At 54.0% G+C, this 25,428-nt stretch overlaps 2 protein-coding genes across 8 annotated transcripts in view; one reads left to right on the top strand and one right to left on the bottom strand.

The window, feature by feature from the left end:
- Nucleotides 1-8,076, top strand: part of FANCI (FA complementation group I) — a 66,498-nt gene extending 58,422 nt beyond the window's left edge. For 4 of the 5 annotated variants that reach the window (XM_020909365.2, XM_020909367.2, XM_020909366.2 and 1 more), the window contains 7 exons: nucleotides 292-479; nucleotides 1,866-1,919; nucleotides 2,002-2,061; nucleotides 4,375-4,443; nucleotides 5,986-6,081; nucleotides 6,376-6,483; nucleotides 7,412-8,076. In XM_020909365.2, coding sequence (XP_020765024.2) covers nucleotides 292-479; nucleotides 1,866-1,919; nucleotides 2,002-2,061; nucleotides 4,375-4,443; nucleotides 5,986-6,081; nucleotides 6,376-6,483; nucleotides 7,412-7,492 — 656 coding nt within the window. In that variant the 3' untranslated portion in view covers nucleotides 7,493-8,076. The remainder of the gene's footprint in view (nucleotides 1-291; nucleotides 480-1,865; nucleotides 1,920-2,001; nucleotides 2,062-4,374; nucleotides 4,444-5,985; nucleotides 6,082-6,375; nucleotides 6,484-7,411) is intronic. The other variant, XM_070478358.1, reaches the window with a different exon arrangement.
- Nucleotides 7,322-25,343, bottom strand: POLG (DNA polymerase gamma, catalytic subunit). 3 transcript variants are annotated; one of them, XM_070478359.1, is made up of 22 exons: nucleotides 23,945-25,343; nucleotides 20,849-21,044; nucleotides 19,796-19,960; nucleotides 19,554-19,700; nucleotides 19,329-19,408; nucleotides 18,341-18,523; nucleotides 18,081-18,262; nucleotides 17,730-17,856; nucleotides 16,591-16,827; nucleotides 15,558-15,678; nucleotides 15,319-15,405; nucleotides 14,913-15,020; nucleotides 13,967-14,127; nucleotides 12,051-12,104; nucleotides 11,830-11,947; nucleotides 11,328-11,463; nucleotides 10,981-11,227; nucleotides 9,913-10,035; nucleotides 9,629-9,818; nucleotides 9,295-9,503; nucleotides 8,308-8,468; nucleotides 7,322-7,829 (listed from the first exon to the last, which is right to left on the bottom strand). In XM_070478359.1, exons 1-22 carry the CDS (start codon nucleotides 24,553-24,555, stop codon nucleotides 7,771-7,773), a joined length of 3,702 nt encoding a protein of 1,233 aa, XP_070334460.1. In that variant the 5' UTR covers nucleotides 24,556-25,343; the 3' UTR covers nucleotides 7,322-7,770. The 3 variants fall into 3 exon arrangements, with proteins under 3 accessions (XP_070334460.1, XP_070334461.1, XP_020765030.1); XM_070478360.1 differs by having other exon boundaries at nucleotides 9,629-9,797; nucleotides 23,945-25,337; XM_020909371.2 differs by having other exon boundaries at nucleotides 9,629-9,797; nucleotides 18,081-18,235; nucleotides 23,945-25,333.
- Nucleotides 25,344-25,428: the final 85 nt, after the last annotated feature.

The following is a 25,428-nucleotide window of genomic DNA, read 5'->3' as shown; positions in this document are numbered from 1 at the left end:
CATGAGTTGAGGGAGAGGTTCCAGGAATTATGATCAAAGCCAAGTCAACTAAAATCTGAACTGGAGAAAACATAAAGGCAGAGCCCCTGGGCTCCGTCTGTTCATTTGTGCTAGATTTCCAAAGTAATGAAAAGTAGACACTAGTGTGGCTTATGACAGCATAATTATTAATGTATTCTGCATCCAGACTTCCTAGTTAATGATGTTTAGTTGGTTTCTAAATCTCTTTGACTTGAACTAGAAAATAAGGTGAATTGGGTTTGAATGTGCTAAAACTTCATTTCCTTTCAGAAGAGGCCTCTTCTCAGGCAGCCCTAACAAACCATCCCATGGAGAAAGTCACCATCATACAGTTGGGAACTCTGCTCACATTTTTCCACGAGCTGGTGCAGACAGCCCTGCCATCAGGCAGCTGTGTGGACACCTTGTTAAAGGACCTTTGCAAAATGTACACCACTCTCACAGCACTGGTCAAATATGTGAGTATTGGAGTCGATCACCATCACTCTGCCCCACCCAGCCAGGACAGTGCTCCTGGTGCCGCACACCCCAGTGCAGGGCTCGTGTCGACATCTCTGCAAGTCAGTGTGACCAGTAGATGGCAGGTGACTCCACAGGCCTGGAAATAACAGCTGAAGCATAATTCTGTTTTTAGAGCTCCGTATTTCTTTAGCATATGAGTATGTTGCTCACATGATTGAGTATAATGAATGTAAATACCTCTTGATTGAGTGTAAATGATTGAGTGTAAATGCCTTTTCAAACACCTTCTAAGACTCAAGTCTAAACTTTAGCTAGAGAATTTAATCTGATTCCAATTACACAAAAAATTAGACAATTTCAGACCAGTCTGGACACCGAAAAGGTGTTTGTCCTATAACAAGTAGGTGTTAAATGCCTCACAGTTCAGGTATATGAGTAGGGAATAAGTTTATTTTTTGAAAATACAAGGTATACTTGCCCTGAGTTTAAGTTAATGCTTCTTAGTATCTGTTAACAAGAAGCTTTTTTTATATTTGCAGTATTTTGATTCTCAGCAGACATTCAAGAGCGATAGGAACTACATAATTTAGTTCCAATTCTAGCAATGACCCACATTACTTAGGAAGGCACAGACAACCCAAGAAAGATGGTGGACTGCCTTACACCATATACCCAAACAGCACCTCTGCCATTTCTGAGAAGGTGCAGCTCTGGCTGTAGCATGTGGCTAACTAGCTTCTGTGGTAGAAAAGCCAATAAGGTTATTGGCTTTTTCTAAGGGAAAAACAGCAAAGTCGTTGGCTTTCTAGATGCAGGGACTATCACCCTGAAGGATTTTTGAAGCAATAAATGGAACAAGTCAGAAACAGAAATCTTTCATTGCCTCCTGTCTGGGAAGCTTTGGAGCTTAGGGGAGAGAAAAAAGGAAGCCTGGAGTCTAAGATTCTCCATGAATCTGGGTAGCTTATTTTCTTTTCTCTCTCCAGCCAGAGCAATAGTCATACACCATGTGCTCGCTGAGTCACTACCTATAGTTTCATGGGACATCTATATAGGAATAGCATACTAAATCTGGATTCCCAGGCGGCTCAGTGATAAAGAATCTCCCTGCCAATGCAGGAAACATAGGAGATGCGGGTTCAATCCCTGGGTTGGGAAGTATCCCCAGGAGTATGTAATGGCAACCCACTCCAGTACTCTTGGCTGGGAAATCCCATGGACAGAGGAGCCTAGCACGTGACAGTCCATAGGGTCGCAGAGTTGGCCATGACCGAGCATGCATGCATGCAAGATTCCAACTTTTCTCTAGAACTTTATGAAACCTTTGAGAGAAGTGGGTGTCCTGCCTTTGCCTAATACTAAATCTTGGATTCTTTTGTTAGTATCTCCAGGTGTATCAGCGCTCCACAGGAATTCCAAAAAATATGGAAAAACTGGTGAGTTGAGAATGCCTTTCTTAGGAATGGGGAAAGCATCTTATTCCTACAGTTATATTGATTTCTTTCTCCTTTGCTACAGGTGAAGCTGTCTGGTTCACATCTGACCCCTCTATGCTATTCGTTTATTTCTTACGTACAGGTAAGTGATTGTATCACGATGTATCTTCAAGTGAGAAAGGACTCCTTATATTCCCAGGGGACTGCTCACTCACCTGAGCGGAGCGTATATAAAGTTTCTTCTACTTAAAATAAGCCAGAGGTGTCCATTTGAGAACACGCCAAGGCTTGAAGTCTTTGCAGCAGGAAAATCTTTAAAAAAAGAAAAGTTTGATTTAGAGAGAAAAAGCGTTCGGTATGTTTGCACTTGGAGCAGAGGAGAAACAAGCATCCTTAGGCTCAGTGACTTGGTTTATTTCTGGGTGATTCCAAACCCAATCCTTTGGGAATGTGAGTGAAGTAGTGGCAGGCATAGTGAGGATAAATGAGGTGACTTGTAGAAAGTGCTTAACACAACACCAGGCAGGTGTTCTCTAAATAGTTCCAATAAAATGAACAGGACCTTAGAGCATCATTTCCCAAGCTGTCAGACATAAGACCAAAAACAGATAGGTTAAGATTCCGAGCGTGGGTTTGATCACTAATATCCCATGTGCCATGTGGTACGGCCAAAAAAGGGGGCAGAGCTGAGGTTCAAACCGGGTTCTTTGACTCCATGACAGTGGTCAGCAAACTTTCTGCAAAGGGCCAAATGGTAAATGCTTTAGCTTTTGTAGGCTGTAGAGTCACTGTCACAACTAAACTTTACTGTTGTAGAATAAAAGCAGCCATAGTCAATATACAATGAAATGAGCTTGGCTTTGTTCAGTGAACCTTTTGAAAAACAAGCAGTGAGCTGGATTTGGCCTCTTGGTTGTAGTTAGCCAGCCCCTGCTCTGGAACCATACTTTGATACTCACTGACATGTAAAATGCTGGGAGGTTTGGGGTTTTGTGTTTGACCCATTCTCAAGCTTTTCTTCTGCTTATCACTAGGCACCTTCTAGAGTATCTTTTTTTCTACACTACACAAAAACTGGTTGATGTATTCCTCCTTGGATATTTCTCCCCTTCTGGATCTGTGTTTGACTTAAAGCCTTATTTGACAAGTCAGCTGATCCACAGGCACCTTTTGTGTTTGTGAGATGTGCTTAATGAGCCAAGAGCCCATGGTTCCATTAACCCTCTCCAACTTTTATCTAGAAATCTGGATTGCATTTGCCACATCTTTCAAAGAGCTGCTTATTCTCTTTTAGCCCCTTCTTTTTTCCCATAGCCTTGGATCTCAGTGAGAAGAAAGCAGTGAAAGCCATTGCTCCAAAACCCTTAGCTTAGCATCCTGCTCCCGACTGTATACCTTTAAAAGATACTTCTCTTCCCACTAGTTTTAGTCCTGCCTGAATCAGCAGAAACAGGCTGTAACTGGGATTGATTTAGGGAGTTTCAACAAGGTCCTTTCTGGGGTACAACTTTTAGGAAGATGGCTCACTTCCCATTTGGTCACATGAGTTCTATCTGTGCTGCTCTCTGCCCCTCCCTACAAAGTATTCACCCTCTACCCTGCCTTCCAGGGCCAAAAATAAGTTTCTTCACACCAGCATCTTTGGGATCCCTACATTTTCTTATTTTCCAGAACATGCCCTGTGGACCAAGCCTCCTCTCTCACATGGCTGTAGTCATGTAATCTCTCTCCATTTGCAGGCCTCTGTTTTTAACTGTTATTGTCCCTTGGGGCGTGGTATGTCATTCCTAGAGGGCACAGCACGCCCCTTCAGGTAGCAGGTTCCTGTTTGTGTACTTCACGCTTGGGTGGTCTCTGACTCATTGTGCGTTCTCTCCTGCCTTATCGGAGCCCTGTACTTCTTGGTCCCCTTCTTGGTTCTTCCCTTCTCCAGGAGCTCTTTATTTTGATTATCTGCAACATAGGGAAACAAAGTGTTTCTATCACCTTTAAACCTTTCTGGAGCCTGTAACCACTTGTCCTGTGAGACACATGGCTCTGGGAACAACCTCTCCAGCGTCCTGTCTTTTCTACAGCCCTTTTAGCGAACGTCCCAATAGGGAACACCTAGTCCTACTCCCACCTTGACAGTTCTTTCCTGGCTCACAAGTCCCTTGGCTGCTCTGGTGTTAATAACGGTGGGTCCTACCCTAACTTCCATGTGATAGACCTATCCAAGAGCAAGACTATAAATCTCCCAACAACAAAAAGCAGAAACATATCTGAGGATTATAAAGTGTCCCAGACTGTTTCCCATTGTCCAGCATCTGCTTCAGGATAATCTCTTCACCCAGACTTGGTCCCCTTAAGAGTTCCCCCATTATCGCTATAATCATCACATTAGAAAATCACCACTAGCCTGGTAGCTGTACAGAAAGACCTTCAGGAATGAGAGAACTTGTTTGCTCTCCTTTAGAACAAGCACAGTACGAGCCTCAAATGCACAGGAGAAAAGGAGAAGACCGCTGCCGGCCCCACAGCCATGGTAAGTCGCTGACAGCAGGACGTGGCCACTCAAGAGTTCCCTGCTAGTCCAGTGGTTGGGACTCTGTGCTTCCACTGCAGGGGGGCACCGGTTTGATCCCTGGTTAAGAAACTAGGATCCTGCATGCCATGCAGTACAGCCAAAAAAGAAAAAAATGGTTGCTGACGAACCTTGAAAATACATTAAGTACATTAAGTAAAAGAAGCCAATCATACAAAGACTATGTGTTACATGAATCCATTTATATAAAATGCCCAGAAAAGGTAAATCTAAAAACAAAGATTAGTGGTTGCCTAGAACTGGGGAGCAGGAGTGGTGAGGGGGATGTTAGAGAAACTGGGAAGGTGCCTGCTAAAATGGGTATAGATTTCTTGTGGGAGTGGAGTGTGTGAAAATGCTGTAAATTATGGTGATGGTTGTACAACCCTGTGAATGCACAAAGAAACACACACACAAAAGTATGCAATATAATGGGTAAACTGGTTGGTATGTGAATTACATCTCAGTAAAGCTGGGGGAAATGTGCTTATTTGTATATGGCTGCTTCTCAGCTCATGGACTTTGTTCAGATGGAACGTCTTTTTCTTCTGTATATGCTCTATTCAGGAAGTACCAGGAAATCTTGAGCTCTTTCTTCAAAAATAGAAATAGCTTAGGATAACCATTGGGAAGGAGCTGATTTTAGGAAAAGTTGTGAGTGCAAAAGGTGCCTCTTAAAGGATGTGAAAGATTGATGCCAGAAAGTGGGTTCTCCAGGGCACTGCTGGCAAAGTAAGAATTGAGTCCTCTCTCAAGGGGAACATTTGGCAATAACTGTTCACATGCACCAGTCTTTAATGCCACAGTTCTACTTGTAGAATAGAGAAATTGTAAAGGCCTGTGTATATTCAGTTCTAGTAATGTGGTAAGTAAAAGTGAAATATTGGGAAAACTAAGATGCCCACTGGCTGGCTTTTATAGTATATTTATACTGTAGAACATTATGCAGACATGAAAAAATACAAAGCTAAATGTTCAGATATAGAATTCTAAGATAATGTTAAAGAAAAAAAAGATGAGAACAGTGTCCTCATTTGTAGTTTAAAAAATATAAAAACATGTCTATATGCATAAGAAACATATGGAAGGATCTACAAGCTACAATTCAAGTTGAGGGGAGAGAGAATGGCAGCAATGAAAATGCATCTGTAGACTAGAGCGGAAACAGAGCTAGTGCAGAGTGGGCTCATTGTTACAGGAATCCTAAGTCAGAGAGGCAACCAGATACCTACACATGGTCCTTCCCTCAGCCAGCCTCTAGAAAACACATGTTTAAGAATTATGAGTAGAAGGGTTAATTGCCATCTTCATTGGCATTTTTAGGTCCTTTGATGAAACTGAACTGTCAAAAAAAATCTTAATGACTGGTGTATAAGTAAAACTGCATTTCATTGGAGGTCAGACTATCTTTCCCTCAAAGCCACGAGCAGTTCTGCGACAGGCAGCTTCAGAGGACTTTACCACTCCTGAAACCCATATTTAGGTCTTCTCTTTGCCCTGTAGGCCAGAGCTCTTCGGGAAACCAAGCCAATTCCTAATCTCATCTTTGCCATTGAACAGTATGAAAAATTTCTCATCCACCTTTCTAAGAGGTCAAAGGTAAGCATATTGTTATTTTTGTGCTGATGTCCACTTACCCTGTGAGGGGACCTGGCAAACTGAAGCAACGCAACTGCACTGAGTGGGGGGGGGGGGGGGTGTCGACCATTTGATTCTTTGCTATTTCTGATCTGATGGCCTGAAGCCAAACACTGACACAGGGAACCTGATGTGAAGTCTAGTGGGTGTTTACTTGCTTCTCTAGCAACTGAAGGTTTATCAGGGATGGCTTAGGCAGCCCTGGGCAGGTTTTATTGGTAGGAAACTGCGCCTGTGTTTATAATCCTGTCCCAGGTGAACCTGATGAAGCATATAAAGCTCAGCACCTCACGAGACTTCAAGATCAAGGGAAACATCCTGGACGTGGTTCTTCGGCAGGAGGAGGAGGATGAAAATGAAGAGGTCAGTGCCTGCTCTGACTAGAGTGCAGCACGCTTCAGCTGCCCTCCTGGCTGGTTGTCGGTAGCCTGTCTGGGAGCAGCCACAGAGAAAGGGCCAAAAGCTGGTCAAAGACGAAACTAGGCATTCTCAAGAGAAAGGTTGTAAATGGTGAACCACACACAAAGTTCCCCAGGCTTGTGTACATTTAGGGTGGACATTTCCAGAAAGGGGATGTTGAAAACAAGGTCTTACTGTGGGTCTTCCCTCCATAACCTTTTAAACCACTGGAAAATTATGAGCCTAAGTATTCTGGCTCAGAAACCAGTGTTTTCCTCTTCTGCCATGCCCTCATTCAAAGTAGAGCCAACTACTCTGAAGGACGTTCAGTGCATTTCTCAGCCTCTTTTCCCGTCTGCTGAGACTAAAGGGAGAGGAACAGACCTGTCCCAACAGCATGCTGTGAGCCCTACAGCATCTCTGAAGCAGAACCCAGTGTTCCCTTACCTCTGGTGCCTAGAATTTCTATCACCTTATGTATATCCAAGATAAACTGGAAGTTTACATCAACCACCCTGGATTTCTAGCTTCTCAAAAATTCTGAATCTACATGCTTCCATTTACCACACTCTAAGCCATAAGACACCTGGCCCTGTCCACTCCCTCTGCCTACCTGGCATTTGAGTTCAGGGGAGTTCTGCAGCATCTTGATGCTCCTTCTCTGTCACCGTGTTCCCTGCGTCATTACAGAAGTCTAAGGGAAGGGGAGTCAGCACCACCTTGCTCTACTGCAGAGCTCGCCCCATCTCCAACAGTTACCTCCCGTGAGTGGGATGGGGGAGAAGGCATGACCAACACAAGCTTTGATGAGAAGATAAAGGAATTCTGTTTTTATTTCCACTGCCTCTAAACAGGCTTCTCACATTACAGTGTTACTTCTCTCCCCTTCTAGGGCACTGCATCAGAGCATGAGGGGCAGAACAAAGAACCAGCCAAGAAGAAAAGGAAAAAAGAAATGAAATGCCTGAGTTAATGTGAACTTTGGGGCTTCTGCTTTCCTTTTACCCAGCAAGCAACAATGCCCCCTTGTCCTAATGCCTGTACCACGTTGGCATCTTGGTTCTGAACTCAACTGCACCTTTAGTTTAGAGGCAATCATTCTTGGCAGGTCCTGCTACTGAAAAATGGCTGGCCTCCCCTTTTGCAAAAAGCAGAGCTGAAAGCCTGAGTTTTAGGAGCCTGCACTGCCCCGATGAAGCTCCATGGGAGCAAATACAGAGCCTCCAGGCAGGGCTATAGTCCAGGCTGGCTTCATTTCTCCAGGGAGCCTTTGGTGAGTTCAATTATCTGGTAAATATCCAGTGCTTCACCTGAAAAATAGTGCAGTTCGTTAGGATGCCCCCTCACGAAGCAGTCAGAAGTGAGAAAAGGAACTTAATGTTAAGGTCAAAATAGATTGCCCAGAATGGTAGGGTCATATTTGGGGAGGGTCTGTTTTCTTTATGTATAAAATAAGTTTGTCTTAGATACAGTTTAAATAGACTTTAAGCTTTCTAATCTACTTGTTGCCCAAGAACTCACTGTGACTTTTAAATAATAAATCTCCTTTAAATCTTTTGTGTGTGTGTGGTTGAAGAGGAAAGAAACCAGAATCAAACACTTCTTGCCTTTGTGATCTGAACAGTATGCTCACTTTGGACTCTGGGCCGTTATAAACCAAAACAGCCCAGTACACAGCACAAGATGGGGGTTATTATCCTCTAGTGCCCCAAGCCTCTGTTGTCCAAGACCACTTTCTAGTCCACCTCCCATCCCACGTGTAATAAGGAATGAAGGTGTTGCACTCACCCTGGGGAATCCCATATCGCCTTTCCATCCCAGTTGGGTTAGAAGGGGTTTTACAGTCCATGGTCACTTCCTTCCTGAGGCACTGGTCAATATCGACGGTACTGAAAAACGCGACTGACTGGGGCAGATCATTCAGACCCAGCTTGTGGGCGAACATGCACCTGAAAGAGACCCGACCTCCTTTCAACAGCCGTGTCCCTGCTCTGAACAAAGGCCCGTCTCGAGGACAGGGCCTGCCCACCCAGCTCTGTTCACTTAGCAAAGAAAGCTGAAGGGCCAGCACGGCCCTCCACCCAGCAGCCCACACCTCCCGCTGAGCCACTCGGTACAGCTGTGGACTCAAAACACACCTTTTTCCCCACTTTGGTCAGAAGATGAGGGCAACAGTATTGATCACTGTAAACATTCATTATATACCCATTAATCAGGACAGACCATGGTTCCCAAACTGGTTCTTAGTGGCAGATCAACATGGAACTGTAACATCAGTTAATCCAACCATATAAACTAGGGATTTTACTACAAGGAAATGCAACTCAATATGTATACTTGAGCTTCCCTTTTAACAATGTTTTTTGTTAGTAATCAGAATAACATACTTTTGGCATTTAAGAATCAATGTTTACAAATGAAAAATTATCTCAATTTTCTGTGAGTTTAGAAAAGCCTGTCATTTGATTTTCAAAACAAAGGTGTATTCTGAGGGGAGCACAGTTTGAGAACGCCTCTCTGAGACTACTCCCTGGGCTCTTCCACCTCCTGACCACCCCAGCGATCTAGTTTGGTGATAACGACACTCTCAATCTCCAAAAATCTTTTCTAAATATTGAGCTAGTCTTTTTAAGAATTCAACAGTTTTTAAAAATCAGAGATAAAAGTGGAAACACTTATTCCCAGGGGAATGAAATTTCAGACTGCGCTCAGTGTGGTCCAAGCCCCATGTATCTGGCAGATGGTCAGGCCAGAGGGGCCACGGGCCCTGCCCACCTGGTCAGGAGGTTGGTGATCTGCAGGGCGAGCGCCGCGCGGTGTCGGTCCTCCTCCCGCACCAGGTAGCGAACCTCGTCGTGGATGCTGATGCAGAAGCGCCCGTCAATGGCGAACTCCTCGAACAGCCACTTCATGGCCACAAGCATGAGGTGCAGGTAGTCCACCGCGGAGCTCTGCACCACCCAGTTCACACGGCTGGTCATGAACTGGGAGGGAAGGCAGGCACAGCTGAGAAGGGTCAGACCACAACCAGCTCCCTCCCGGGTAGGAGGCGGCACAGGAGCCCTGCCTCCCCTAAGGCCCCCGTTCCCCATTCCACGGGCAGTGGTACCTCCCCGCGGACAGCACAGGGTTCCAGGGCCCGGCTGATGCGGCAGCCCAGCACCGGGGTACGAGGTATGTCAGATGTGGCAATGTTCTCCAGCTTGTTGAACATTTCTGACTCTGTGCCCCCCATCCAGGCTCGCTCAGCAACCACTTCCCACTTCTTCCATCGCGATCTGGGCAACAAAGAGGGCAAGCTTTGTGCTTCACTATATCAGAGCAAAAGCACGCCAGCTCTCCACAGGCCAGCCCAAACCCTCCCACTGACATGAACACAAAGAAGGTTCTCACTTCTTCGAAGCTTCTCTCTGGATCTTGCGCAGATCCTTCAGGGAAACCCAGCCGTCCTCAGTCCTGTCCACAGGGAGGTCCAACTCCTTCACCAGCCACTCGCCCTCATCTGACAGCCGGTACCTGGGGGGCAGCAGCACAACCGTCACTCCCATGGGAATGGCTGTTCTGTGCCAAACCCTGGGATAGGTGTGTTCAACAGCACTCCATTTCCACAACCACCCTGGGGTCAAAGGCTCAGAGATGCCAAGTGACTCTGGGATCACACAGCAGGAGGAAGCAGAGCCTAGACAGGATCCCAGGATTTTGTGGGCTACCTGAGGGTAACCCAATAAAGGACGGGACCATTACTGTCCTAAACCTTCAACCCTGCACTGCTCAGTGACCAACAGGTGTCATGTTAGTCCAGGAAGCAGCAAAGGCTACCACCCTGCATTTCGGGGTGAGGGTGGGGAGAGCATTTAGAAAGGCAGAAGACAGGACATACAGCCAGGCCTGGCTCACTCTTCTTGGTCCCTGCTGCCCCAGACTCCCAGCTTCACTGCAGCTTCAGACGACACCAGGCTAGTCCCCTGCTGGCTCGTCATGTCACTCACCTGCTCAGAGGTGCAACAGGCTTTCCCCACCACCCCAGTCCACACTGACACCTTCAAAGGTCTCCACGACTAAGACCCAGCCATCTCTGTCGTCACTGCCTCGCCTCCGCCAGCACACGCTGCCCTAGTGCATCACCCCCCAGCCCCATCTCCCCCTCACCTCCCTGGACAACACTGCTCTCCCTCTCACTTGCTCTCATGCCCTGTGGGCATGTGGGTTCACAACCCCCACATTACTGTTTATTCTGCAGGAGCAGAGCATGCACCCTGCAACCACTCAGTGATAACGCACACAGCTTTATGAGGAAAACGGACTGTGAAGTGAGCAAACATCACAACCAAAGGACAGCCCACCTAGAGCTAGGTCAGAGGTCACGTGAGGGCTCAGGCAACGGGAAGGCCAAAAACACAGGCGCAGCAAAGACAATAAAGCAAGCCTGAGGCCCAGGGGTGGGGAAGGGGGGACCCTCACCGGCGGAGGCCCTTGGTGACCGCATACATCTGCTGGGCCTTCTCAGCCGCCTCCTGCCGCGTGAGTCGGTGGTTGAACTGCATGAGCAGGCGCTCGGCGAAGGGCTGCCCGGCCCCGTAAATGCGGCCGTAGTTGATGATCTTGGCGTGCTCACGGCTGATGCCCACGGTGGCTGCCGTCTTGCTGTGCAGATCGGTGCCCCTGCTCTTCCTGCCCTGCAGGGTCATCCAGCCGAAGGCCGTGCATCCTGGGGGGCAGGGTGACAGTGAGAAAGGTGGCTTTGGAAGTGCTCCGCCGGCCACGCGTCAGGCTGCCTCCACTCCACCTCAGCCCTGGCTCCCGCTCACCGTGCATGCCAGCAAAGTGGGCATCTCCCAGCACAGCTGCGATCCACAGCTCCTGGGAATCCACGTCAGCACCCACGAGGACGTAGCCAGGCGGGGCCTGCACCATGGCCTTCAACTCACTGCCTACGCGGTCAGGCTGCGGGAAGAGGGAGGTCAGACCCCACGTAGGTGCCCGGTGAGACTCCTCTTGCTCACCCCGGGGCCTGACTAGACTGAGATGTGGTGGCCCTTCCCAAGGGCATGGTTTTAGGGAATGCAGCCAGCTCTGCCAGTTCCAGGTAAAGATCCCCTGCCCTATGCAGACTCTACAACAGCTGTGCCACGCATGCCTGGCCAGGAGCAGGTGCCCAGAACTTATCTGCCCAACAAATGGAGGGGCTGTGATGCCAGATTTAGACTTGAGTCCCACCAGACTCAGATCTTAGTACAGGCCCACTGCAACCCCAGCCTCTCAACACAGGAGAGGAAGCCCAGGAAGAACAGATGTACAGAGAACACGTACCCGGGCGTTGCTGGCAGTGAGCCACGTGGGCTCCACGGCCCGCCGAGTGATGGTGCCGGCCGTCACCACCTGGGGCAGGATGGCCCCGTAGCGGCCTTCCTCATCATAGTTGGCATGCCTGTGGGGTGTGGGGGGGAAGGACCTGAATCTCCGCAGCTGGCTTTGGTCTTAGGCCCCGCCTCACTCCGCCTTCCTGTTCCGGCAACCCCGACAGGACATACCTGGTCACGGCCCGGGGCAGCGCAGACCGGGGCAGCCACACCACCATCTGGGAGCTGCGGGGACACACTGCTGAGCACAGCCGTGGGGGCAGGAGCCACCCCCTCACGACGTGGCTCTCAACTACCCTGCTCTGCTGCGTGCCCTCCGTGCCCGGCCTCCACCCTCTCCATGGACCTGACTCGGGCCGGGCCCTGCCATCTCCCATCCAGGAGCCTCTGCTGCATGCCCTCCGTGCCCGGCCTCCACCCTCTCCATGGACCTGACTCGGGCTGGGCCCTGCCATCTCCCATCCAGGAGCCTCTGCTGCGTGCCCTCCGTGCCCGGCCTCCACCCTCTCCACGGACCTGACGGGCTGGGCCCTGCCATCTCCCATCCAGGAGCCTCTGCTGCGTGCCCTCCGTGCCCGGCCTCCACCCTCTCCACGGACCTGACTCGGGCTGGGCCCTACCATCTCCCATCCAGGAGCCTCTGCTGCGTGCCCTCCGTGCCCAGCCTCCACCCTCTCCACAGACCTGACGGGCTGGGCCCTGCCATCTCCCATCCAGGAGCCTCTGCTGCGTGCCCTCCGTGCCCGGCCTCCACCCTCTCCATGGACTTGACGGGCTGGGCCCTGCCATCTCCCATCCAGGAGCCTCTGCTGCGTGCCCTCCGTGCCCGGCCTCCACCCTCTCCATGGACCTGACGGGCTGGGCCCTGCCATCTCCCATCCAGGAGCCTCTGCTGCGTGCCCTCCGTGCCCGGCCTCCACCCTCTCCACGGACCTGACTCGGGCTGGGCCCTGCCATCTCCCATCCAGGAGCCTCTGCTGCGTGCCCTCCGTGCCCGGCCTCCACCCTCTCCACGGACCTGACTCGGGCTGGGCCCTGCCATCTCCCATCCAGGAGCCTCTGCTGCGTGCCCTCCATGCCTGGCCTCCACCCTCTCCACGGACCTGACGGGCTGGGCCCTGCCATCTCCCATCCAGGAGCCTCTGCTGCGTGCCCTCCGTGCCCGGCCTCCACCCTCTCCATGGACCTGACGGGCTGGGCCCTGCCATCTCCCATCCAGGAGCCTCTGCTGCGTGCCCTCCGTGCCCGGCCTCCACCCTCTCCACGGACCTGACGGGCTGGGCCCTGCCATCTCCCATCCAGGAGCCTCTGCTGCGTGCCCTCCGTGCCCAGCCTCCACCCTCTCCACGGACCTGACGGGCTGGGCCCTGCCATCTCCCATCCAGGAGCCTCTGCTGCGTGCCCTCCGTGCCCGGCCTCCACCCTCTCCATGGACTTGACGGGCTGGGTCCTGCCATCTCCCATCCAGGAGCCTCTGCTGCGTGCCCTCCATGCCTGGCCTCCACCCTCTCCACGGACCTGAGGGGCTGGGCCCTGCCATCTCCCATCCAGGAGCACAAGCCCTCAGCGAGATGACCAGGCTGCTTCTGCCCGCATCCTGGGGTGACCGTGAGGCACCCCGCTTCAGCCCTGCCACCACTGCCGCCTCCACGCTCAGGGCAGACGTCACAGCCCTTACCACTCTTCTCACAGGAGCGTGCTGCTGGCGGCCACCTCTGCTGTGGAACTAGACTTCGATCCATCTGCCATTCCCGGCCTAGGACCCAGCCCGCAACACAGCTTACAGGCCACGAGCCCTTCACAGAAAGGGCCTCACTGGGAGGGGCCTTCAGGGACCTACGGTACCACACTTCTTACATAACAAGGAAACTGAAGCTGGAGAGGGAAAGAGCCTGGCCTGTGGGGGCACAGCACCTGGACCAGAGAGCCTGGCCTCCAGACCAGGCGAGCCCTGCGTTGCAGTACAGGCTGTCAGGGGCCCCGGGGCCGGGGGGCTGTGGGGCGGGGAGGGGAAGGGATCCCAGGAGAGCAGTGACCTGGTCAGAGGCATGGAGAGCAGCAAGTCTCTGCCCTCCCCCATGGCCCACCTGATACGCTTATGGGCATTCCTCCAAAAAGAGATCATCTTATTGATTTCCAAGGCCCGGGGCCCACTGGCACCTCCTGGGCCAGCCTGCAGGGTGCCGTCCTCCATCTTGGGCAAGAAGTCTTTGGCGAAGGGGCTGCCCACATTGCAGCTGTTGCCATCCTGCGGAGAGCAAAGGAAGTGGGGGCTGGAGGCGCGCGGCGGATCCCCAGTGCCTTAGGCACTGCCCGACACCCAGCCCAGACTGCCCCACAAGCAGAGCAGTGTGGGGCAAATCCCTGATTGCAACATAGATACACACACAGGCGCGAACACACACACGTTCACACACAGGTACTAACACACACAGACACAAACCCAGCCCCCCTCCCAGTAACAGCCACCAGTCACCAGGTGTGGTAATAGGTTCCCGACACGCCCCATGTCATTTTTCTTTTTTCTCGCCCTATGTCATTTAATTCTGCCACCAGATCCCTCGCCACTCAATTTTTAGAACAAAAACAAAGGCTCAAAGACTTCCCTGGTGGCTCAGATGGTAAAGAATCTGCCTGCAATGCAGGAGACCCAGGTTCAATCCCTGTGGGGAAGAGCCCCTAGAGGAGGAAATGGAAACCCACCCCAGTGTTCTTGCCTGAAGAATCCCATGGACAGAGGAGCCTGGCGGGCTACAGCCCGTGGGATCACAAAGAGATGCCCCATGTCATTTTTCTCTTTTTTTCTTGCCCTATGTCATTTAATTCTGCCACCAGGCCCCTTGCCACCCAATTTTTAGAAGAAAAACAAAGGCTCAGAGAGATTGCAACTTGTGTCCGAGATCATGCTCTGCCCCTCTACTCCTGGCATTCCCAGAGAAAGGCCATCTCCTGGTTTGAGTCACTCAGCAGGCCTACTATGCGCCCCGATGCAGCAAGGACACCAGGGAACAGGGTGTGAACCAGAACACACACCTTGTGAGGCAGCTTGAAGAACCAGCAGCCGGGGATATCCACATCATTGTAGGGTCCATTGCCATGGTGATAAGCTGGCTGGCTGGCTTTGGGGCCACCAGCAGCAGTCTGTGGGGGCCACACACCTAGATCAGGCCCTGCTCCAGCATCTGCATTCAGCGAGGGCCATGGGGCAGGGGTGGGAAAAGGGCCTGAAATAGCATGCAGCTGGGAAATGACAGGATGGCCACAAGGTCTCAGGCTCCCTCTCTGGCCTCCAACAAGGGTGGGGCTGCCCAAGGGCATGGCAGTCATCTCCCAGCCCCCCAAAACCTTGGTAACTGAGGGGGAAAGAGCTACTTGGGTGCAAGAGGACGTGGCCACCCAGCAACCACCCAGAGAAGCCCTGAGCAGGCGCCCAGCTCACCGGAGGTAGCAGTTGACCTGGAACTGCCTCTCGCGAGTTCTCCATCTTTGCCTCGGCCTCCACCTCCAAGCAGCCCAGTTCTTCCACCTGGAGGGGCCCAGGTACCAAGCGAGTAAAGCAGGGGGCTGGGCTGGCCCACATCCGCCAGCCCCACTCTGGGCTGAGTGAGCAGACAGTGCCTCTGGTGCCCGGCCCCCACGCAGAGGCTGCCCCGTCCTGGAGGCCAGAGCCGCCCTCACCGTCTGCCACAGGGTGCCGCTGTCGGACAGCAGGAACTCCTCGGCCAGGTCTGCCTGCGGCGGCTCCGGCTGCTGCTTCCCCTGTTCAAGACAGTGCCTCCTGTACAGGGACTCGATGGCTCTGCGCAGAGAACGGCGGCCGCAGCCTGATTACCGCGGGCCCCTCCGGGCCAGGCCGCTCGCCGGGTGCCTTCCACCGTTCCCTGTTCAGTCCCCAGGAGCGCCTCTGAGGCAGGAATGGACAGCACTCTCCCTGGCTCACAGCGAGTGACAAGCTGAAAACGACAGCACGCTGCTGGCAGGCTAGGCTTCGGGGCCCGGGCTGACTCAGGAGAAGAGTGTGCGGGGAGCAGGGCAGTGGGGAGTCAGGGCCAGGCCTGTCCCAGGCCGACTCTGCCCACGCACCCACTCTTCGGCTAACAGGCACAGGCTGACCCCCATCCTTCTGTCCTCAGGCCCCACAGGCGGGTCAGACTGCCCTGCTGAGCCAGGACCCTCAATTCTGGGCCACTTTGCGCGCTATGGCTTCTCCCCAGCACCTGCCTGTCAAAAGCTCAAGGGTTTGGGATCTCAGACAAGAGACTGACTTCCCAGGGCCTTTTCTTCAGCCAGCTCTAAAATGAAGATAACCACCCTGTCTCATGTGCTGCCTCGGGAACAAACGAGGGAAGCGCTGTGAAGCATTTATTAACAGAGAATATAACCAGTGCTCAGTAAATGATACTCAAAGGAGGCACACGAAGTCCACAGACCCATCACGTTCAACAGCCCTCCAGCCTGCTCTCTACATGTTCCTGTGTGGGCGGCCGGGCTGCGGGCTCCCGAGCAGGACCTCAGCCCTTCCCACTCCAACCCCACACCTTCAACTCCACAGGGCTCAGAGGCCTGGACAGAAAGACTGCCATCAGAAAAGAACTAGAAGCCAGATGCTCCGACTCAGGCTCCTCACCCTAGCCCGAGGTGGGCTTGGTCTCTCCAACAAGGGGAAGGGTCCCAAGACACCAGCCCCTTCCTCCCCGAGCCAGAGCCTTACGTGTGGGGGCAGGCCACCCCAGCCGACGTGAGGGCGCTGCCGGCCGGCACCTGAGCCAGGTTGTCCCGCCGCCCAGGCACCAGGTAGCCCCAGCCATGCTGCTCCGAGTAGTGCAGGGGGAAGCCATCCCAGGTCAATGCCATGAGCTTAGGTGTGACCCGCATCTGGAGGCTGAGGAGACTGGGGCCAGGGGTCCACGCAGGGTCATCGAGCCGGGGACACAGCTTCCGATACCACCTATGCCGCCAGCAGAGAGCGCGTCACAGCAGTCAGGGGAGGACGGCGTGTAACGAGGAAGGCTCTCTCCACCCGACAACGCCCACCCATCCCAAGGCCTGCTGGTGACCTCAACCTGCCATCACCCCCCCTCCCTCTGGGACTAAGCCAGGACCCCCACAGAGGCCCCTAAAATAATTCATATATCCCTCAAGGACAGATCCTCTGTCAGCCCCATGTTCCAGGACCCATACACACAGCCCAGGGCAGGATCCTCACCAAACTCCACGTGACCAGGGAAACTGCCCAGAGCAGCATGCAGGCTGCCCGACCTCTGCTGCTCCATCCCTCACGGGCTGTCCACCAGAGCCAATGCCAGAGGCAAGTGAGACACTGTGCCAGGGCACAGATTCAAGAAGGCCTCCTCTTAGGCAAACACAAAATTGGCCCCTTGCTGTTCAGTCTGGATACCCCTATTTTCTCATCTCTGCCACTCTGTGGGGCGAGAATGAATGTCACCTCTTCAAGGAAGCCTTCCTTGATTTCCCCAGGCAGAGTTTTAGGCTCTGCCTCAACACTGATGACTCTTCTGTCTCATGACGGATATAAACTCCAGCTGTACAGGCTGATCTACACAACTGGCTCCTCCCAGGGAGAAGCTACTAGAAAGGAGTTATGCTCCTCTTTGCCTTTCAGAGGCTGCAGTGAGGCCCAGAACACAGCAAGTGCTTACTGTGCTTGCATTGAACAAGACCAGTGACCTGGGGGTGAGAACAGGACAGGAAGATGGCAGGAACAAATGGCAGCATGTTAGCAGGAGCTCATATGCATGCTACCCCCTGTGCTGGGGCCCAGAATGTGGGTGTCTCGGGGTGGAGGGAGGGATAGGGTGGCCTCTAGACATGTGAAGGGGCAGCGCTCACCCTGGGTGTCCAGGAAGGTGCTGGGGCCGCTTGGGCAGCAGCTCTGTGGTCCCCCTCAGCTGCTCCAAGCAGGTGCGGGCTGTGACATCTCGCTGGAACTCCTCCTCCTCACTGGGGGGGCCGGGGTCTGCACAGGGTGGGGAGGACAATCAGGACCAGGGAAGGGTGTCTCAGAAAGACCCTCCCAGGACCTGCCCAGTGGTCCAGTCCAGTGGTTCTAACTCTGCGCTTCCACTGTAGGGAGCACGGGTTCTTCTCTGGAAGGCTGGAGCCACCACTGCCAAGGGACCCCCGGGTCCCAGGCCCTTCCCAGGGCCCCTCCCTTCCCCGCCTCCCGCCCATGTTCCCCACCTTCCTGATCCCTGGGGTCCCCAGGGGCATCAGCCCCCTCGACAGGCAACTTGCTGGCTGCCGCCGGCTCCCTCCTCTTCCCCTTCTTTGCTTTCTTCTGCTTGAACTCCTGCACGTCCCACTCCAGGTCCCAGAGCCAGGGGTCCTCTTTGTACCTGCACAGCCAGTTCACCAGGGCAGGGCTAAGGCCAAGCCAGAGGCCAGGCCTCCTGCTGCCCGGCCACTGCAGGGGGACCCTGCCCACCCAAGGGCCTGGCTACCTCTCTCCCGAGAGCAACTGGCAGGCGTCGTTGGCCAGGTCCATCAGTGACTTCTTCATCTCCCGCTGGAGCTCCTCGTAGGTGCTCTGCGCCTCCGCCAGGTAACGCTCCCAGTTCTGGTTGACGGGCAGGTAGGAGACACCCATCTCCAACATGCCAGCCAGAGTCACCGGGTGGGGACACCTTGAGGACAAACACCAGGGCTTCCATAAATGACCACGGGAGGCAAGGCTCTGGCCCAAGCCCTGAGCCTGCCTGGCAATCCTCAAGCCAACCACCCATGTCAGACAGACAGGGGTTTAAACCCCAGTTCTCTCCTATTTCCCAGCCATGAGACCCTGCATAAGCGACTTCATCTCTCTGAGCCAAAGTTCCTTCATCTATAAAATGGGGATAATATCATTCCAACCTCAGGGATAATGTGGGAATGACAGATCACAAAAATGGAGATGGCTGCCACTTGCTGAGTAATGACCAGCTGCCAGACACTGCATTAACAACTCCATACACACAAAGTGTCATACAAGAGCCTTACAACTGGAGTAGTCAAGTATGACTGTGTGTGCTTCACAGATAAGACCACTGAGGCTCAGAGAAACCAAGTGCCTTGCCCAAGGTCACATGAGCTGGACCAGAGAATTAAGATCAGAACCGAGTCTGGCTGAGGCTTCCAATTCTGACCGCATCATCAGACTGACTCACTAGGACACATAACCAAGATGGACGTGAAGCCCTTGGCTCAGGATCTGGGTTCAGAGAGGGCGCTGAGCAGACCATGAAATCAACACAGCCTGGGTCTTCCCCTCTATGACTCTGTAGGCATCCCAGAGTCCAAGACCCAGGTGGCCACCCCTGGACAGAGCAGCTCCATGCTCTCAGGCCAGAAAGGCTGAGGGCCCCAGCCTGAGAAAGGCCCAGCAGCACCTGGCTACAATGGGCCCAGGTGCCACCAGGAACCCACGGACCCCCCAGGGGGGCACTCCCTCACCTCTCCAGGAAGAGTGGAAGCTGCTGCTGGAAAACCTCATAGGTGGCCCACACGTCCTGGGCACAGTACTGCATCAGGTCCTGGCACAGGCGACAGGAAGGCTCAGGGTCGGCAGTCATCTCACTACTGCCGCTGGGGCCCAGGGTCAGGTGTGGCAGCTACACTCCCAGCGTCTCTAGGGGCCTGCCCCTGCCCACGCCCCCGGAGCCCCCTCCCCCACCATACCTGGAAGTTCTCACGGACGTCCTTCATGTTGCCCTTGATAAACAGCTCGCGGGGCTCCTTCTCCAGGCGAGGCCCCCCCACGTAGAGGCCATGCACGTCCGCCAGGTTATTGACACTGCTGATGTCCAGCCAGTCCCAGGACGAGATCTGGGGGCCAGAGTGAGGGACATGGCAGATCAGCGTGGCCTTGAGCCAGACAGGCAGGCTGGTGACAGGGTCCCCCATGCCCACTGTGCCCTCACCGCCGGGCCATTGGCTTTGCTCTGGGATTTCTGGCCTCGTTGAGTAGGGGGCCGGGCCTTGTGCTTGCCCTGCCTGGCAGCCATCCACAGACTGCGCTGGAAGCTGCTCAGCCCCGAGATGGCCATGTGCATGCTCATGGTGTCCAGGAAGCGCATGTGGGAACCCTGAGGAGGAAGAAAGGCTGTAGCAGAGGGGCCCGCCTGCCCCATCTCAGGGCTTCAGCCCACCAACCCCGCCACAGGCCCCCTCCCAGCACACAGCCGGATACTCAGGATGCAGTGTCTTCAAGCTTGCTCGTGCTTGTTCCTTCACCTGTGAGGGGCCTGCCTTTAGATCCTAGCCACCCTGGAAGGCACAGGCCAGGCTCAGTCCCAACACATGGCCCTTCCCAGCAACAGAGCTGAGGAGCACCTTGGGAACAGAGGGGCCTAAACCAGGCCTTCTGAGGTATCAGGCTTGGCTGCCCCACCCTGCCACTCACCAGCTATGAGGCCCTGGGCAAGTTAACAAGGCTGTCCGAGCCTCAGCATCTGCAGTTGGAGGCCAAGGCTGCTCTCACCTGCCCCACCTCTCCTGGGGCACTGTCCACAAATTCAAGAAGTGCTACCACTATGGTTCTGAGTGTCTGACATGTGCACTGTTCAAACCCTCTCAGCAATTCTATGATGCAACTTCTGCTATCTCCCTCTCTTTACGAAAGAGGAAACAGGCTCAGGGGTGTCAAGAAGCGCATGCTGCTCACCAGTGGCTGAGGCAGGATGTGTGCCCAGGCTGTGGGGCCCGAGGCCTCCAAAGCCCAGGCCAAGCTCTAAAATGCCGCACACAGACAAGGGCCATCAGCACTGTGACAGCTCAGGTCCTGTGCCAGGGATCCTGGGGACCCAAGAGCTGGGCACAGGGACCACGGGCAGGGCTGGTCAACAGGGGGCCCTGGAGCCGCTACAAAGGTGATGGAGGCGCCAGCCAGGACATGCAGTCCTTCCCCGGCCACTGAGAGCCGGGCTCTGAGTCCACCCCGAGCCAGGACCTGCACTCGGCCCCGGGATCCTCACCTGGATCAAGTACTGCTCCCGGATGTGGGCTCGGTCGAAGGACACATTGTGTCCCACCACTAACCGCTCCCGCTGTTCTTGCTGAGCAGGGCCGCCGGCACTGGCAGGGACCTCCAGGGGAATGAGATCAGCCGGCGACAGCTGGCTGGTCCAAGAGTAACGCTCTTCCACCAGCCGCCGGCTGCACCAGGAATACCTGAGGAGGCGAGAGGTGGGCAGGCTCAGCCAAGAGATGTGCATGCCCCGCTCCATAAGCCCCACTGCGCACCTTCCACCACATGCAGGTCCTGCACTAGCAGCTGGAGACACAAGGGAGACAAGGTCTCCTAACCCTCACAGAGCTGGAGGTCGGGTGGGGGGCTGTCGGGGGCCGTGCTGGGAGTGAGGAGGAGTTACAAAGCCTTCTTTAATTCTCCACCTCCAGAGAGGAAGGCAGCTACGCTCCACAGTCTCTGGTGTCCCGGACGGGCATGCAGCCTGGCCGTCAAGATGTCTATTAAGTCCAGGGCTCACCAAGTCTGTGCTTGACTCTGAGGTGTCTTAATGAATGTTACCGACCCCTCACATCTATAAGCATGAAACAGCTCATGTTCAAAGAGCTAATAAAGGGGACAGACAATTATAACAGGACCCAAAGTGGAATTTCACAGCTCATGTTCAAAGAGCTAATAAAGGGGACAGACAATTATAACAGGACCCAAAGTGGAATTTCTTTTTAATTGAAAGTGGCAAAAAAAAAAAAGACAAATGCTGCACACATGTACAGGATGAATCATCTGACGGCTAGAAAGATTCCGAAGGACAAAGAGCAAGTCACACACCTTGTAGAAGGTGCTGGGCCTCTGAGCAACCACCCTCAGTGACAGACCAGGGAAAGTGCCAGAAAGGAGGAGATGTATGCACAGGTTCTAGAAGTATGTGCTAGGGGTGGGGGGCGGGGGGGGGGGGGGCGACAGGGGGTGAGTGCTGCCTGTTGGGGGCCTGACACTGACTCAGGAAAAGGCTGGAGTTTGCTCAAGATCCACAAGACTAAGTATGGAGAAACGGCCACTGAGCAAAAGCCTCTTGTGAACCACGGATCGCGCCAAAGGCTCAAGGCCACTCAGCACCAAAGTGAGTGACGAGGCCACCTGTGTGGCCACCACAACTGCAAACAAGCTCCCCGGGTCCCTTATGGAGGGAAGGAGGGGTTATCTGCCACAATAATCAACGACAAACATAAAACTAGTTTCTCTGGGGGAGGGGATTACCAGCAAAAAGTGGTAATTTTAAAGCTCTAACCACATCCCAAATGATGAGAAAACGCTCAGGAACTCAAGTTGCAACCTCCTTCCCTCTCAATTCAACATGTCAAAGCCCTTAATAACAACACGGAAGAAAAGGCTGAAGGATGTCAAATATCAGAGGCTGCGGTGATGACAAGGACTTTGGTTGCAATAAAAAGCCAGACTGGTGTCAAGATCTGGGTCTGCAGCTGTGCATGAGAACCATCTTGCTAAATTCCTTTGTGATAAAAAAGAAAGCCAAAATGCAAACACCTTTGGCATACTGAAGATGAATCAGAACCATCGCCATTAACACTACACTTTCCCTGTGAACCTCAGCTCGGCACTGACAGCCTGTGCAATGTCCCTCTGGTTTGATGACCAAAGCCCTCACCTGCGGCCTTTCAGAAGCTGCCCTCTGGCCCGTGCAAGGCTTCTCCCTTCCACTGGAAACTGAAGGCTGCTCAGGTATCTGACGTTACACAGCCAGGTTCCAGCGATGTGCCCAAGTTAAGTGGGCTGCTGTCAGGGCCCCAGCCTCCCACCCCCCACCACAGTCAGGCTTCCAGGAGGAAGGCCCTGTATGAGCCCGGTCCTCAGCAGTGACTTCCACCGCCAGGCAAGCTGAGCGGTGCCTACCACTGGCAAGAATGGTATGAGAATGAGAGAATGATGGAAAGGACAGGAAGAGAAAGAGGTGAAAAGTCAGGAGAGGAAGAAGAGAAAAGAAAAAGGGGACTAGAGGTAAATTGGCCAAGAATGACCAAAAGGTTGAAAAACAGTTCTCATCACCGGTTATCTAATTTCCTTTCAGCTACCACAACCTACTTTACTTTCTCAAATGATGGACAGTATTCCCTCTATTTGACCATCAAGTTACATAGTAAGCTGAGATTCTCATCTTAACTGAAACTAATCAATAAAGAATCATCTAGTTTTGCTTTTTTCAGCCATTAATGCCTACCTTATCTATTTAGCCATGTTTTCACCATTTTCAACTGCATATTTAACATTTCGCAGCTTTCTTTACAAAGATGTAGCTTCCAATAGGAATAAAGAAACTGCCAACTTTTTTTTTGCTGGCCATGCCTGAAAGCATTAAGGTTGTAAATAGTATTTTAATCCTGGAATGAAGAATAAAAAAGGGGAGAAACAGTACTGCCATCATTGTTTGAAAAAGAAACTTGGGTAGCACTTAGAAAGTTACTCAAAAAGAAAAGAGTGATTGGACATACATTTGGGGGACCAAAATGCCTGCAGGCCTACTTGGGAGGCTGGGGGATGGAAGAAGTGTTTCTCAACTAGGGGTGGTCAGCAAGGTGTTACCTGAGGGGAGGGGTATTTGGAAACTGAAATGGGGGGGGGGGGGCGCCAGCGGGATTTGGTCTGGCACTTAAAGGAGCAGCTGGGGACACTAAGTGTCTTATACTGCCTGGGACATACCCACCAAAGAGAAGTTTCTCCTGCCCAAAATAACCACTGACATCCCCAAATAGAAACACTGTTCAAATGTCTTGGACTAACTTTTCAGGAAGCTCTTAGGGGAAGGGTAAAGGCACCAAATCAAGGTAATATCAACTGGTCTCCCAGTCAGCCTCAAGTATAACATGTTACTGGGACTCTGCTGAACCCGTCACCACCTGACACTTGCTAGGGTGTCCTTTACCACCCACACCTTCCCCATCATAAAGTAAGCTCTATCAAAGCTGGGGTCAAGCTGATTTCAGTTCACCACTGAGTCCACAGTCCCTGGAAACCCACTCGCCAGACACAGAGTAGGGGCCCGCCCACGTGGGCTCAAGTCCCCTGACCCCCGCCCCTCCCTACTCACCAGGCCGAGGGGGATATGGCCACCGCCAGCGTGGGGCAAGTTCCCTCTGCCAAGCAGACCTCCACGTCGAACACCAGGGCCCGCTCCTCGGGGATGGCCACGGGTTCGGCCTCCCCCGCGGGGCCGTACCGGGTCCAGCCCTCCGCCCAGGCCCAGCTCGGGGGCCGCGGGGGCAGCTGCGCCTGCAAGAGCGAGTTGGCCGCCTCCAGGTAGGGCAGGCTCTGCTTCTGCGCCAGGAGGCGGAAGTGCTGGTCCAGGCTGCCCCCGAGGAGGGGCGGCAGGCGCAGCTCCACGTCGGGCAAGGGCGCGGTCGGCTGCCCCCAGAGCCCGTGCTTCTGCAGGTGCTCCACGCTGCGGTGCACCGCGGCCTCGTCGGGCCTCTCCCCGCCGGGCCCGAAGATCTGCTCGTGGAGCCCTCTCGAGAGCATCTGGATGTGCAAGGGGTTGTGCCGCAGCTGCCCGCCCTCCGAGGATGGCACATGCGGCGGCGGCGGCGGCCCGTCGCTGGGGACGGGGTCGGAGGCGGAGCTGGAGACCCAACGCCCCGGAGCTGGAACCGGGCCTGGCCCGACGGTGGCGCCGGCCACCTTCCTCCAGAGCAGGCGGCTCATGGTGGGTGCAGGGAGCCCCCCGGTGGGCGTCAGGACACCCAGCTTTGGGATCCAGCTTGGCAGCGTTCACGGGCTGAGAGACGTGGAGAGGGCACGTCCTGCCAGGGAAATGGTTCTGACCATGCCTGCCTTCCACCCACAAATCCTAAAGGAGACAGATGATGTACAGTGTTACCAACTACATGCAGAGCACGTGCGATCTCATCAGCCCTCCTTCCGCGAGCACTGCCTGCGTCCCAAAGTAGGGTGCCAGGCGCCTTTAGGTGTATGTTCTCAGCTAATCATCAAGCAACCTTGCGAAATACCAACACCCCTCGGAAAACCGAGGTTCACGTCAAGTTCATCAGAGGAGACGGCAGTGGTTAAGAGCGCAAGACTCTGGTGGGGACGACGCGGGTTTGAATCCCGGCTCCAGCTCTTCCGAGACGTGTGACCTTGGGCAAGCGCCTTAAGCCCCAATTCCCTGCTCTGTAAAATGGGGTGCCTGGGTTCTACCGGTCATACAGGACTGCAGTTTGGGTGACACACAGGGCGAACCTGTCGCCGACCCTCGGCAAGTGCTCGGCAAACAGTGGCTGCCGCTGCCCCGACCGCCGCAGCCCGAGGGCCTAGCGCCCTTAGGGGCCGGCGCCCGGGTTCGAGCCCGCCAGGGGGGCCGCTGTCCCGCGGGAGTCCTAAGCCCGAGCCCTAGCCCAGCGCGCCGCAGGGGCCCTCGGCCGCCAGCCTGAGCCCGGCGGCCGAACCGCGGTGCGCGCTGGGACGAGCCTCCGCCCAGCCCAGGGCCGCGCTCCCAGACTGGAGAGGGAGGGGCCGGGCCGCCGCTCAGCGACCCGGCCGCCCGCCCCCCAGCGCCGAACCCGCCGGAAACCTCAG

This window comes from Odocoileus virginianus, chromosome 16 (genome assembly GCF_023699985.2).
Source record: "Odocoileus virginianus isolate 20LAN1187 ecotype Illinois chromosome 16, Ovbor_1.2, whole genome shotgun sequence".
NCBI lineage: Eukaryota > Metazoa > Chordata > Mammalia > Artiodactyla > Cervidae > Odocoileus > Odocoileus virginianus.
The sequence above is the reverse complement of the archived record's forward strand: the minus strand, read 5'-3'. Positions and strand labels throughout refer to the sequence as shown.

What these genes read in the sequence shown, in the direction of transcription:
- POLG (XM_070478359.1), bottom strand. Translation starts at nt 24,555, where the DNA reads ATGAGCCGCCTGCTCTGGAGGAAGGTGGCCGGCGCCACCGTCGGGCCA. An exon ending in CTGCCCCGGGCCGTGACCAG is followed by an intron (nt 11,948 to 12,050) that starts GTATGTCCTGTC and finishes CACACCCCACAG; the next exon opens with GCATGCCAACTATGATGAGG. An exon ending in TCACTGCCAGCAACGCCCGG is followed by an intron (nt 11,464 to 11,829) that starts GTACGTGTTCTC and finishes CTCTTCCCGCAG; the next exon opens with CCTGACCGCGTAGGCAGTGA.